At 40.8% G+C, this 14,998-nt stretch overlaps 1 protein-coding gene across 1 annotated transcript in view; it reads right to left on the bottom strand.

Annotated features, from left to right (window-relative positions):
* The window catches only part of kcnd3 (potassium voltage-gated channel, Shal-related subfamily, member 3), a 146,931-nt gene extending 136,976 nt beyond the window's left edge, over positions 1-9,955 (bottom strand). Inside the window, exons 1-2 of the mRNA XM_088920486.1 lie at positions 9,495-9,955; positions 6,347-7,526 (exon numbers count right to left, since the gene is read on the bottom strand). Of these exons, the coding sequence (XP_088776612.1) occupies positions 6,347-7,452 (1,106 nt within the window). The 5' untranslated portion in view covers positions 7,453-7,526; positions 9,495-9,955. The remainder of the gene's footprint in view (positions 1-6,346; positions 7,527-9,494) is intronic.
* Positions 9,956-14,998: the final 5,043 nt, after the last annotated feature.

Here is a 14,998-nt window from a genome sequence, read left to right as displayed (position 1 = left end):
TCAGTGTGTACTGTATGTCTGAAGGATATACTGTAGGAGGCCATGCTATGAAATATTGGCATGTTATCTCATGCCTCATTTTGAGCATGGAGAGTTTTCTTCAGTTTTTCTCTCTTTGTCAGGATTGATTGTTTGAATGCAGCAGGTCTCTGTAAATAAGACCAACACTTAAATACATTCACACTTTGGTATTTCAAATACAGCAACCCACTGAATTCTCACTTCTTCCTTGAGTTTCTATAAATATATACCAGATAATAAAACAGTAGAACAAAAAAGCACTGTAAATACACTGTTCCAGGCCAAGCTATACTTAATATTACTGGATGTTGCTAGCTTTGTGATCTTTTAAGTGACACACTTCAACAAACTGCAGCTTACCATTTTTTGAAGCAATAATAATTCTTTTCCAGCTGAAGGTCCATTATGAGCACAGAACTGTGATTATACACTCTTTAGCATGTCTTAGTGCTGCTTAACAAATCTGCAGCATTTCGGCACATGCTGTCATTTAAAGTTTCGGATGACTTGCTGCTGAAATCCCAGCTGTTTAGCAACAGGAAAACACATGCCCTGTGAAAGCCTGTGCTCAGGTAGCAATCAAGCAGAGCTGGTGGTTGTGACAGCTTATAGATGCTAAAAGTAGTGTTGGAAAGCTCTTGATATTCAGCTGTGCTTGTTCATGCACACTCTTTCCCTTGTGCCTTTCATATACTGTATGAAGATTCTCTACTGCAAACTCATGTAATTATACCAGTTTGAACTGCAATAATTCTACCACAGGACTCTGTGGGAGAAAGCACTAACACATCAAATCTTCATGAATTTAGGGATCTGCAGGTTTTAAATAGATTTGCAAAAAACATACATGGTATCTGTACATGTATTGTGTATATTATTGAAGTTATCCTTGCTGGGGAAAAATCAGAGGTATGCAATCCAATTTGTTCAACATTCAGTGTAAATGCATAATACAGTGTGTCCAAGGAAAAATAAAAACCCTGGGCTTGGTGTTTGCTGAATAGGATGACAGAAGTATACATTCGGGTGATTCAGGTTTAAAGTTTGAATGAATGAAAGACCAGAAGTTGAATTTTGGTGTAGGAGAAACTTTTACTGATGATCTTTTAGGGAAGCAGCTGGGGTTCTCTTCCTACAAAAAGGCTAATCACCAGCTGTTTTAAGCCTATTAAGCACAGAGCCAAGCAGGCACTGTGTCCTGTTATATAGGTGACCGGGATAACTGAGATTTCCGGTGCAACGATGAGTGAAATGGGACATGATACTGCGCCAGGTGGTATGTAGATTGTACCCACATTCTATAGTACAGTACTTGGAAAGTGAAGGAGAAGGGTGGCAGCTGGTTGTAAAAATGAGTACCTGCAAGTGAAATCATGGTTGCATGCAAAAGTGGGAGGTCTTAGCAAGCACTCCTGGGAAGACGCTAATAAATATCACTGCTGAAAAGAGTCCCTGAATTATCACTTGTATGACATTGTACTTATTCTTGATCGCTTGTACCATTACAATTTGCATTGTCTTTGTTTTGCAGTGTGACTTCTGTGGTTCTGAGAACCCCTCTGTTTTCAATATACAGTAGTGTCACTCCCTAAAATGGAATCCGCTACAAGAAACAATAAGGTAAAAAGAGTGAATAGTAACATTGATGCCAGCTTAAATATAAAGAACAACAACCGATTGACATGGGAACTGAAAGAAAGCTAGAATCTCTTTTGAGCAGAAAACGTAGTTGAGGTAGCAGGGCAGAGCTCTTCTTACACTTCTGCTGCTGTAGGGTATACACTAGCTTTTTGCCTGAAGATCTCTATTAGGTCCTACAAGATATACAAGGCTTTAATGCTGTTCTTGTGCCTGCTCCCTCTAGCTTTTATTTTTTCAAAGGGATGGAGGAGTCCAAAAACCACCCTTGCTTATTTCTCCTTTGTAAAAGCCTACGTTGTAGCCCATGGTTAAAGCAGACTAATCGACGGACTGGAAAGATACAGGCAAAGTAAAATAAAACAAAAGAAATTATAAAAACTTCCTGATGTAGCCAAGGCCATATTTTACAAGGCCATAGTGGGATTAAAATCAATGTCGATGTCCTTTCTCTGCCTACCTTGTAGATGGACAGATGCTACACTCCAGAAGTAGCGAGTTGCCAAAAGGTTAAAAAAGCTGGACAGTGATAGAAGCAACAATTTAAATCTACTGTACATGTAGAGGTTATATGCTTACCTCCTAGTCCTTGGAAAACCTTTAAATGAACCAGAGCTAAACAGTTAGGCTGACACCTCTGACAATTAGAATTCTGTGTAGAGATCCCCTTTGCATACACATTAAAGCATTCTCAAAACACACAGTCTATAGCCCTTACCAGGCTAACGTCATTAGTTTTAGCAGGATGTGGAATTCCCTGGGTGCTTGCGGTCCACATGTTGGAAAATAAAATCAGGGCTTGATATTTTCTGACAGGAATTGTGCAACGCATCTCGACCACAAAGGCCACAGGCCTCCTTATTAATCTCAGGCCCTCAAGACAAACAAAAGTGCCCCGAAAGGAGATAATTACGATGGCTTTCAAACAAAGCTCAGTCACGTCTCCATTTTAGACTGAACCTCTGGTTTTAATTAAAAACGTGATCAATATCCTTTACCTTTGGCAAAGGGTACCTGTCAATAAGTACTGATCACTTATCTGTGCAGTGGAAACATTTCACATGTGACTGAACAAGAAAGCTAGGCCTCAGCCTTCTGGTCAAGACATAATCAGATGTGTTGCCCACCCCCAGTCCAACCCTAAATCCCAGGCAGACAAGATTTTTTGTTGGCAACTCTGATTCGCAAACTGTGAGGGTTCCTAATATTTGGATCAGTGAGGATAGTTGTAATGATTGCACCTTTCTGACTAGAAAATGACCCATGGTTGGTGTTAGGCTAGGCTAAGAATGAAACATACAGTATTGCAGCAGCAGAAGCCACATCTTGTTTCTTCCCTACAGGGCTGCTCTGCGCATTTCAGACGCAGTGTTTTTAGCTTGTGCCTGTAAACACATCGGGCTGCTATTCAGGATGACTTAAACTGATCGACAGTACACAAAGAGAAGAGAAAAGTACTAATCCTTTTAATAGAACATAAATCACAGCAGCAGGCCTGAAGGGTCACCTTTATCTTAGTGCACAAAGCATTATGTTTCAGTATAAAGCTAGACTACCAGAAAGGAGCTGAAATGCCTTTGAATGTGTATCTTCTTGAGAATGGCTGTTAATTAGGCTGATTGGGCACTATCACAGTACCACTTGAGTTGCCCTTTGCATAGAATTTGGAAATTTCACATCTAGTGCAGATAACTCTATCACTAACCCAACTCTAACCTTAATCTTTGAGGGTTATGTAGAGTTGGGAAAGGCTAAATCTAATCTGTGAGGCAAACAGGAATTTATTAGGAACACATACATCATGAAGATGGGAAAGAGAAGGGAAATATGGAGAAGACTTGTTCCTGGAAAGACTACAGAACCCCAGGCTGGTGAGCAGAGTGCTAGCAAAACAGACATAAAAGCCCTTATCCTTTAATAAATACAGCACTGTCATCTAAATGAACAACACTGAATGTGTATTATTAATCTGTTTCTTCACCTGGCTTTTGAAGAATTTTTTAATATATCATTTTAAAAGGTCACACAAAATGTGTGTACTTCAGAAAGGTCAAATCTTCTTTGATGGCTGACACTTGTTTTCAAAATGGAGAACAACATCAACCCCCCTCCCTCTCCACACATCACCTGTTTATCGAGTTTCTTTCTTTATTGCGACACAAATGAAATTGGTCACAGTGAAATGACAACATGCACCATCGTTCGCCCTTTAAAAGTCAAGATCTATTTTATTAACCAACCATCCGCACGGAGAGCTGTAGACTTGCTCTCTTTGAAATGCCACTGTTGGTAGTGGCTCCCCAAAAGAAATTCTTATATGGTGACATGTGTTTTAAAGAAACAGATGAAACAAATGTTACCAACTGTACAAATTACATAAATGTTCCTGTGGCTGTAAAGAGTTTTAAATATATAGGGGTATTAGTTATTTAGAACTGGGCTAGACCTTTGTAATAATGGACATGCAGCTTGATTCAGCTCCTAGGGCCACAGGACAGAAAGAAAAAAATACGAAGAAATAGCAAAGCCTCAAAAATGTTAAATTGCTCAAATCAAAGCAACACATTTTGTAAAACAATGTACTGTCATATTACAAAGACTGATCCCATTATATCTGGGAAATCTCTTGAGAGCATGCTAGTTCTAATTTGTGCCATCAAGGGCCACAGAAAACTACAGGATTCTTCAAAGGAAAAACAAATACTGTATGAAACTAGAAAAGAACGATAGGTACACAATCCAAGAGGAAACACGGAGTCTTCTTTCTCTCCTTACTTTCACAAACTGCCATTTTCAAGACACCTCAGTGATGCTCATATTAAATCCATGACAAATGTAGTATCGATATCATTTGTTTTCACTGTTATGTATATGTACATTTTCTCACGATTAAGTATTTTCGTTTCTGCTTAGTTTGTTCTCCTGTGTTGTATATTAATTATTCAGTTAAATATCTGTTTCAGGAAAGAGTGATTAGAAGAAATGCAAGGAGGGCAGCGAATTGTGCAAGGCTTTAATGTACACGAGGAGCTCTGATGGGTGTAGGGCTCTATAGCGTTCCCATGCAACTGTGTTTCCATCCTAACTGACCTTGAGAGGTCTTTTCTGGAAGCTATTGCTGCAATACCTAATATAACAAATCTAAGCAGAACAAAAGAGGCACGATAGATCACACAGCAAGAAAAGGAGGAATTACAGGGTGAGATCAGATGGACACCTTAAAGAAATCGAACAGAATAAATTGAACGTGACAAGTACCAGCCCCCGTCTGAACTGAAGAGGGTGACAGACCATGATAACAATATGTTTCATCACCATGAGCTTGGCGATCCACACACAATTTCTCCTTCACCTATATTAAAGAGGTCCTATCCATGCAAGCTAACCAGCTTTAGTTCAACAGGTCTCAATCTAACTCACATCTCAAATCAACCCCCCACACCATCTCCCTAACTCCAATCAACCTCTGAGCACAGAATGACAGCTATGCCCTTATTAGGCGACTTTCTGCAAGGTAAAGAGTGTTAAGAATGTCACGAAAGTTCGCATTAGTCAGCAGATTTAGTGGTACATATAATTAGTCATGCTGACACCCACCACAACTCAGTGTTTTATTGATGAGAAAAAGCTTCTTGCTGCTTGCTGGAATACCGACAGACTAATTTACTTTACCATACTGCAACATGGACAGGATAGAGGCTCAGATCTGAACATTTCTACCAATTTTCCAGACATGTCTGGGGCTAGGGTTACTCCAGAACATAAAGATAAAACAAGCTCAAGAAATACTCAGGCAGCCTAGTATTAAATAAAATCATGTGATGTATTTTCTGTAGTCCAAATCTTTATAGTACAGTACATCAAGAAATAATACATGTGTGATAACAAGTGAAGGCAAACGTTGGAAATGGCACCTTCTCAGTTGATAAACAACAAGTATGATTTGTGGGGTAAACAAATGTGGGGTAAACAAATCAGGGATTTTTTTACAACAAAATAATGAAAACCTAAAGAAAGATTTGCAAAAATGCATACTGATATTCTTACAGTTTAGCATTAAGCAGTTGAATACAATGTTCCATTGAATTGTAATTGTAATGGGGAAAAAAGCAAAGCAAGTTGTGTTTTTAACAACGTAAATAAGAAATGTACATTGGTTTGCACTGACCATACAGTATATTCTGAAGGGAATGCTTTTTATTAAAATGATCTTGTGTGTCATAACTGAGAACAAACAATTGCTAGGCTAGTGTTTGAGTGCACATAAAAGTACTGAATTCACAATGTGTCTGTTGTGGTGTAGGCAAATTGTTGCCCCTTTTATAATAAAAAGGCAGCGCTGGTATTCGCTTTAATGTGCTGAATTAATATTTCAAGTCACACAGATGTAAAATGTGGAAAGAACACATTTCAAGTAGTGCTAATTTCCTTGTGTGAATCACCAACACACTGCATTCAAATCACCAGCAAAACACAAGTGAATAGCTTTGTCATGATGGCTTTAATTGAATGTCTGTCTTATTTCACCCAAGATTACCAGGTACCAGGATATTACCAGGTTTGGTGTTGAGATAGTATCTTCATCAGCTCAACAAGATACAGTGAGGCACAAACTATAGGAAAAAGGAAAGACAAAGAGGAGGAAAATGAGAAAGAGAAAAAGGAGGAGAGGAAGAATGCCTCTTACCCAAGGGTGGTCATTGTGACGATGGTGTACCAGAATGAGGCCGGGATGCTGGTGAACTTGCTGGCAGAGGAACCCTTCTCAGCGTAGAACATGACAGTGGCAAAAATGATGATGGCCATGGTGAGGGAGAAGAGCAGGAAGCCCAGCTCGGAGGCGCAGCTCTTGAGGGTGTAGCCCAGGATGCGCAGGCCCTGCGAGTGGCGAGAGAACTTGAAAATCCGGAAGACGCGGAAGACCCTTAAGGTGACGAAGGCCCCGCTCACGTCCTCGTTATTGGTCATGACCAGGCCAATGTAGTAGGGCATGATGGCCACAACATCTATAATGCTCATCACACTGCGGATGAAGCGGTAGCGGCTTGGGGCCGCGAAGAGGCGCAGCAGGTACTCCACGGTGAAGATCATGACGCAGGCCGTGTCCAGGCAAAAGAAAGCCACAGCGTAGCGCTCCCCACAGGGCTGGTCCTTCAGATTGGGTGAGGAGCCACATGGAACGGTCTCCACCACATTGGTGATGACTGAGATGGCGATGAAGAAGCCGGTGACGTAGTAGAAGACTAACGCCATGGTGCTGGTGTGGGGGTTCTCGAAGGCACGCCACATGTTCTCGCGGAAGTTCAAGTGCGGCAAGTTGTCTTTGCTATTCTCTCCGTCGTTGTCATCCATGAGGCGCTCAGCATTCTCCCGCTTGCGGTCCTTGTACTCTTCGTAGCAGCAGTCACCGATGATCTCTGGGATGATGCCGAAGAAAGCCAGCTCCTCGTCGTAGGATGAGATGCACTCATAGCGGGGGTAGTGCAGCTTGCCGGTCCTGTAGAAGTTGAGAACACTGCGGAAGACGTCGGGGTCACGGTCAAAGAAGTACTCCTTGGCCTCTTCGTTGTAAAAGAACTCCTTCTCTGAGCTTCCCAGTAGGGTGTCAGGGTAGCGGTCCAGTGTGGTCCGCCACGTCTGGAAGCGCCTCCCGCTCACGTTGAGCACGATCAGCTCATCCTGCCTCTTGTTCTTGTCACTGGGCGCAATGGGCATGGGGCAGTTGGCCACAGGCATCCACCCGATGGCCGCTGCCCTGGCAAAGGGGAGCCACGCTGCTACTCCCGCCGCCATGGTGACTCCGGCTCGGGGCGTGGGGAAAAAGTCTTCCACCTTCAAAACCAGCTTGCCTTCAGGTTGGGAACCATCTAAGAGCAAAATAAATGGGTAAACCAGTTACTTTGGTCACGGCAGTGATCTGATTTATTACCGGATTCCTTGGGGTACTTCAAAGAATGGCTTGACATGATCATGATTAGATACCAGCAAGATGGACAAAATGGTGTCCTTTGCTTTGCTGGATTACCGTTCTTTGCTCCTTTCATGCTGTTTCTATCATTTTAGTGTTTTGCACAATGTTAAATAAAGTTGCAGGTACTGTATATTGGTAGCCTCTATTCTCCACCAAACGACTAGCTGAACCACAGGTGCTATGATTTTGCTATGACATCTCAGGGATTCCTAGGTAAAACAAAATAAATGTATTAATGACTTGTTTCTTTTACTTGTTATCACAGATAATAGAAAAATGGATCTAAGTCATGATAAGTATCATGTAGGAAATACAAATTTCATCAGAGTGTGTGAAGGGCTAATGAGTTAGACATTTTCTGAAAGGGTTTTTAAGGAATAAATTAAGAGAAAAAGACCTGCCTATTGAATTTACCAGCCACGAAATTCACCTTGTCCTTTATTCTAACACTTGTCCGTTTTACAAGACAGAATCTGGGCTCATCAGTACTTGATGTATGTTTACATTCCCAGTGGAGTCACAGGCTGGAAGAGATATTGTGTTGGGATGCACAAACTGAGAACAAGATTAAAGGACCCATTTCACCGTGGTTTGAGCTTATGTAATTTTGTATTTAGTGTAATAATAACAACAACACCAACAGAACAACAGCTATTATTATTATTATTATTATTATTATTATTATACGACTACGACGATTTCAAGATGACGATGATGCAAAGTTTACATGTACCTGTATATGTATGTTCTGTCGTATAAGCGACACGCAGGCTTAAAGTGTTTAAAATGAACTACAGTACGTGAACTCCTGTTGTCTGTTGTCAACAAACGCATTCCTTTTTTCCTCAGCCATGGACAGAACAGTCTTTAACAGGAGCGGGTAGTGCAGCTCGCATCCGCACACCCAGACCTGAAGCGCTGACGTCCCGGTACCAGAGTCGGGTTTTTTATGTAATCGATTCCTACAGTACATCGGATAACACATCTGACAAGACAAGAATAACCACGTGTAGGCAAATTGTTGCCACTTTTAGAATAAAAGGGCAGCGCTGGTATTTTCAACAAGTCACTTGCTCGGTGCGAGGCAGTCGTTGGGCATAACAACGCCGATGTGGCTCAGGTTTCGCTGCTTGGATATGTTCTCTTCGATACGAAGCGCAGGAAATTATTTTTCAACAAGAGATGCCAAGGTATCAAGAGATGGTACATTAAACTGTCGGTAAACATAAACGTTTTAAAATCTCTCAAACCTTGATAGAATATGTCTCTTCGGGGGATCGCGATGCGACTAGAGGGTTCGATACCTGTTGAGCATTAACTGCAAAGAACAAGAAGAAACAGAACATCTTTTCCTCCCTTAGATTGTGACTATGATTTGTGAAAGATGTGGAAAAAATATTCCCATCTACTGTATCAATAAATACCGAAATCGTGATGAAAAGCCGTCAGAATCCTGTTTCACAAATAAACGAAGTTGAACAGCCATTCAGAGTTTTGCACACTTAACAGGTGAAAATTGATGTATATAATATATAAAACTAAAACGGCTCTGAAAAAATGACTTGTAATTATTACTGCTATTACTATTCTAAAGGCAATCTAAAAGTGTGAAGAGTTCCTCGTTTGCCAAAAATGTTAATCACAAGAACGCACGACTGGCAACAGAATTTTTTAAGTCTATGTTAATCTACCATCATGTTTCCAAAAGTCCCGCGATGAAAATAAAGGAAGATGCTATTTTATTAAGACTGGAATGTCGGTATACTGCACGACATATTGTAACAGTACCAACACAATACTGTCTACGACCGAACTTTCTTAATAAAATAATGTAAACTTTTTTCTTTCTTTTCTATACACTTACCTCTAAGGGGAAAAGATCCAACAAAAATCAAAAAGAAAAAAACAAGATTATCCTACGGGAAAGTAACTTTGAAAATTGTTGCTGCTTGTCTTTCTAGAGACGCAAATCCTTGTGAGCTCCAGAGTAAAATTAAGGAATTAAAAAAATCAAGTAGGAGGCGATCAGAAACAAGTGAACTCGCGCGTACTGTAGATGCAAAAGCTTTGTCACTCTGTCCCCTTTTCTGTCAGATAGCTTTAGCTGAATGTCTCTTATTCAGCGCTCGAGATTCCAGCGTGAACGTGTATTCCTTTCGCTCCATCAGTTGGTAATGGTACCCAGATAGGCTGGGATGTTGTGATGACACCTTGCAGGATGCTAGGATGATGGACAGAAGAGGGAGTCTCTCTCTCTCTGCTCTTTCTACCCCCTTATCTCTCTCTCAGATGGTTTCTCTCCCTCCTCTCCCTTTCCTTTCCCCCTTTCCTTCTCTCCTTTATACAGTATGCTAGCGAAACGCTTCTTTCATGAACACAGGAAAACCAGAGAAACACACCGAGGCACTGTCCGCTCACTTAAAGATGCCGTCTCCTGGCTCGTGTATTACACAGGCGAGGCTGTCTGTGGGTTGGTTTTTGATTTAAATATATATTAGTTTTTCTTAAATGACCGTTTAATGAAGGATCATTTTGTTTTTATACAGTATATACAATGTTTTTGTGGCATTTTGTGCATCTTGGTAACATTAAACATTGACGGCTCTCGTAGTGCGTTTTCCTTGCTGACAATTGACACGCGTAATTGTATTAGTCTACTACAAATGTGTTTTATTTATAGCCTAACACAGTGCGTCCTTCAGATTTCCACTGTGACACGTCTTTAAAAAAGCACAGGCAAACTAAATAACGCCTCCAACATTTTGCATATCACGAATAAATTACTTGTACGTGGTCTGACGTAGTAATTAAAAAATGAGTGCTTGTGTACAGTATGTGAATCATTTGGTGTATTGTAAAATAATAATACGCCGTATTTGGAAAATTTACCATGTAAATTGATTTTACGATCTCGGGGATAGTGGGACTCGACGAGGCTCTTAAAATGCCCCAAATCCAAATCAATGCGTCAATCCATCTTTTCAGGTGATATTTCATAACAATAAAACAATACTGTCATTTTTTACTGTATATTATCGACGTACTGTATATGAACATATTTGTTTTTGCTGGTACTGACCACTGCTAAATCTTAGTCATTATTTCAAGTTGATCGAATAGGCACATCTTAACATTCAATCACCATACCTCCACAGCTGAGAAAAGCCGTATTCCGTATCATTACTTTAATCAGATTGCTGGCTGGGCTCGTATCTACTGTAGTTAGGAGAAGCCTGGGGTGGCAGATTCTTACTGAGCTACAGGTCAGACTCCTTTGAACATAAAACAGCTAACAGAATCCTTACCAATACAGTGTAAATGTAATGAATCTTAAGAGTGGTATATTTATTTGGATTGTGATAATTTTGGCCACGTCTTGTGTCACATTAGATTTTTTTAACTGCTCCAAAAACAAGAAAAAAATATATTTTCTGGCGATGGTAGGCAGATGTGCAGGACTGTTGTTCAAATATCCTACTGTAAGAATCCCAGAGGCAAACAACACACAGAAAGTTCCAGGATCAGGCTTACCAACTGTTAGAAGATAATTATTTTATGACTGATGAAGAAATTGCAAAGCTCTTCCCTGGTTTCCCCTTGCACAGGCACCGGTGTGTTAAGAGAGGCAGGAGACTGGAACTGCAGCTCACTGACTTTTTTGGCCCTTTTTAGGTACAGGGGTGTGCTGGTCACTCAGGAAGGAGAGGCAGGTAGGAGGCAGGAGGAGAGAGAGATTAACAGCTGCGGCTGCTCAGCTTGGGAGGTTAGACATGAGAAAGAAAGAAAAGAGAAAACGGACCTCCTATTAAATACAATTTAGAGGGCTCAGAGGCTCCAAGACAGACTGCTCTTGGTGGTGGGGTGCTACAATATCATGGGTGGACTCAGTATCTTATGAATGTAAATGACTTGGGGTTTGCTACTATAACATATACTACTGTATATACAGTACATTACATAGTTTAAAGTGAGCACTGTACTGTATACTGTATGGTGTCAGTTGCCAAGACCCAGACATCCGACATGAGATTATTAAAAAGGTGTCACCTTTTGGTGCTGTGGTGCTTTGGTAACACGATATTGGATCTGAGCAGAGCAATAAGACCCACCTGCAAATGGCAAATTGTAGACCTTGTCCGTTTTGAAAATTGTTTTGGGGGTAATTTCCAGTGGCTTATTGCTTCGGCCACATGAAAACATGGAATCTAACACTGTGTAAGTTGTAATTGATCCACACCCGGGCTCCAGCCGCAAACTATGTTGAGAGTGGTTTTACTCATTTTAAAGAGGACATTCTAATAAAGTAGTCAGTAAATGTTTCTGTAAATACACAAGCAATATCTTTCAGCTGTATTATTTCCATGTGCTTCAAATAGAATCTGAAATGATGGGTTCAGTTTTAGTCTGCAAAAAAAAATCAATATGCAACTGGTGACTGCCTGCCTAAGTATATGATGATGTTTCAGGAAAAAAGGTGATGAAATTAATTTTGGAAAGGACACTATTTCCAATAGTTTGTGTTCTTGAAACATTTGCCTTGGCCTCAGGTTAGACATTAATCTCCTGCTGGAATGGACAGCTATCATGTCAGTGCAAAACTGCAGTTCCCATTTCAGTTCTTTAGCAGCAATGTGTTATCAGCTAATCTGCTCCTATGGTTATTGTGTCATTGTCAATGGAGAAACCCCTGGGTACTGTACAGCCTTTACTATTTTAAGGGTTGCAGGCAGCAAAATGCAGCCTATCTCAGAAGCATACTGAACTCACATGATACCTGTATACAATTGACCTGCACACCAGTCAATTGTAGGACCAAGGGGAAAGGGACAATTTAGAAGACCCAGTCATGCCTACACATTGTGTCTTTGGGAGGTGTTAGAAAACCACACCATATGGGAAAAACCAATATGATTGCTGGATAAATCTGCAAACACCACACAGAGATACAAAGAAGCCAGCCTAGGACCATGGATTTGTGAGGTATCAGGACTAACAACTGGGGTCTTACTACACTGGGTCCTCCAGCACTGTATGCCCCATTAATATTGTAAATACAGTATTTACTGTAGTTAGCATTAGGGTTAAGATTGCAATATGTACAGCACATATGAAATCTCCACTTGGACATGCTGGTGGTCTTAGAGCACCCTGTGGACATTCAGGCACAGCAGTGTGTGGTGGCAGATGTACCTTAATAGACATACAGTATAAGAAAATGTAGGTTATTGGGACATTTCAATTCCCCAATAATAATTCCCATTTCTAGGATACATATTATATTGTTACATAATACACTGAATATACAAAACATTAGGAATGTTTTCCTCAAATTGTGTTGCACCCCTCAGAACCCTCAGAACAGTCTCAATTCCAGTGCTTCCCACAGTTGAGTTGGTTGATAGTGGCCTCTACTCTGAATTTCTTCATTCTCATCCCACAGATGTTCAATTGGATTTTGATCTGGTGACTGGGCAGACCATTGTATTAAGCTGAATTCATTGTCATGTTTGTGGAACCATTCCTGTACAATCTTAGCCTTGTAGCATGGGGCATTATCCTGCTGAAAACATCAATTCACAGCTTGATACAGTGCTGTCATGAAGGGATGCTTCTGATCGGCAATGACGTTCAGATATTCTGTGGTATTCAAATGTTGTTCCACTTTTATCAAGGGGCCCAATGTGTGCCATGAAAACACACCCCACACCACCACCACCAGCTTGCAATTTTAAAACACGGCTTGATGGATCCATGGACTCATGTGGTTTTCTCCATACTCTAGTACTCACATCAGTGTGAAAAAGTAGGAACTGGGATTCATCAGACCAGGCAGTGTTTTTCCAATTTTCCAGTGTCCGATGTTTTAATCCCTGAGCCTCATACAACAGCAGTTCCTTGTTTTTTGCTGAAGGAAGTGATGCTCTGTAAGGTTGTCAGTTGCCATACCCTACAGGTATATGTGTCAAGGTGCAACGAGTTGTGTGTTCTTTTATGGGTATTTCAGCACCAGTGATGCACTGGACTGTCAGTTGACAAAATGTCAGATGAATCTTTCACCTCTTTCATCAATGAGCTATTTTTGACCACTGGCCTTCAGTTGGTTGGATGCCTTTTGTGTGATGGACCATTCCAGATACACACAAGACACTGTAAAGCTTGAAAACCCCACCAGCGTTGCAGTTCTTGACACACTCAAACCAGCGCACCTGGCACCTACCATCATACCCTATTCAAGGGCACTTACATCTTTTTTCTTGCCCATTCTCCCTCATATACACAACATGTCTCAGTTCTCTCAAGCCTTAAAAATCTTTCTTTAACCTGTCTCCTCCCCTTCATCCACACTGACAGAAGTAGATTTCACAGGTGAAAACAATTAGGGGTCATAGCTTTCACCTGGATTCACTGGGTCAGTCTATTTCAAGGAAAGAGCAGGTGTCCCTAATGTTTTGTACACTTACTGTATATTACACTACAGTAACAGATTAACAATATGGCAAGTCTGACTTGTTTTGCCTCTTCTCAGAGTAGTGAGTGGCTTCAAACACCTGCCAGGACAGTTTGATCCAGACTCTTCCACTTCCTGTGCCTCCTTTCTTGGGTGATCAAAACTACAGTCAGTTGATACACATGAACAGGACACCCCTAAAATTCATCCATTTTAAGGAGCTTCAGCCCCACTGACTAAACCTACTGTAGCTCTGGTCCTCAAGGACAACGCCCAGGACAACGTAGTTGGTTTACTTAAACATACAGCACCAGACCTCAGGAGGAGAGTTAATCAGCTCACCTATGTCTTAAATATTGAAGTCTCCTTCAAGGGTCTGAAATGTTTGTGGGGTTAAAAGATTCAATTCAACTTTATTGTCATTAAACTTACACAGGTGCATAGTATAATGAAAAGTGTTTCTCATTAGTCACTCAGGTGCAGTATATAAATAGGACAGAAGATGAGACAATAGACAGTTACACAATAGCAATAACAGTAACAACATGTAATAACATAACATAAATAACATGTAATCGAAAACTGTGCAAAATTCCGCAAACAGAGAAAATTTAACAGGACAAAAACAGTGCAAGGTAATTCTTGGAACAGTGCAAAAAAAAAAAAAAGGATAGTATGGTTAAAAGTAGTATGGTTAATTAATAAATATTAAATATTATTATGCCTGTTACAATTTTACTGGGCTATCGAGGGGACAGTACAATTTTGGCTTACATGTGTGTGTGGTGGTGTAGGAGTACAGTGGTTGTGGGTACAGGAGGATGTTAGGAGAGATCATAATAAGGTGGAAGGGAGTGGGGGCGTCACCAACTTGACAGCTCTGGGGAAGAAGCTATTTTGGAGTCTAGTTGTGTGTGACT

This window comes from Atractosteus spatula, chromosome 7 (assembly GCF_055471065.1).
Source record: "Atractosteus spatula isolate fAtrSpa1 chromosome 7, fAtrSpa1.hap1, whole genome shotgun sequence".
Lineage (NCBI taxonomy): Eukaryota > Metazoa > Chordata > Actinopteri > Semionotiformes > Lepisosteidae > Atractosteus > Atractosteus spatula.
This window is presented reverse-complemented; position numbering and strand designations above follow the sequence as displayed.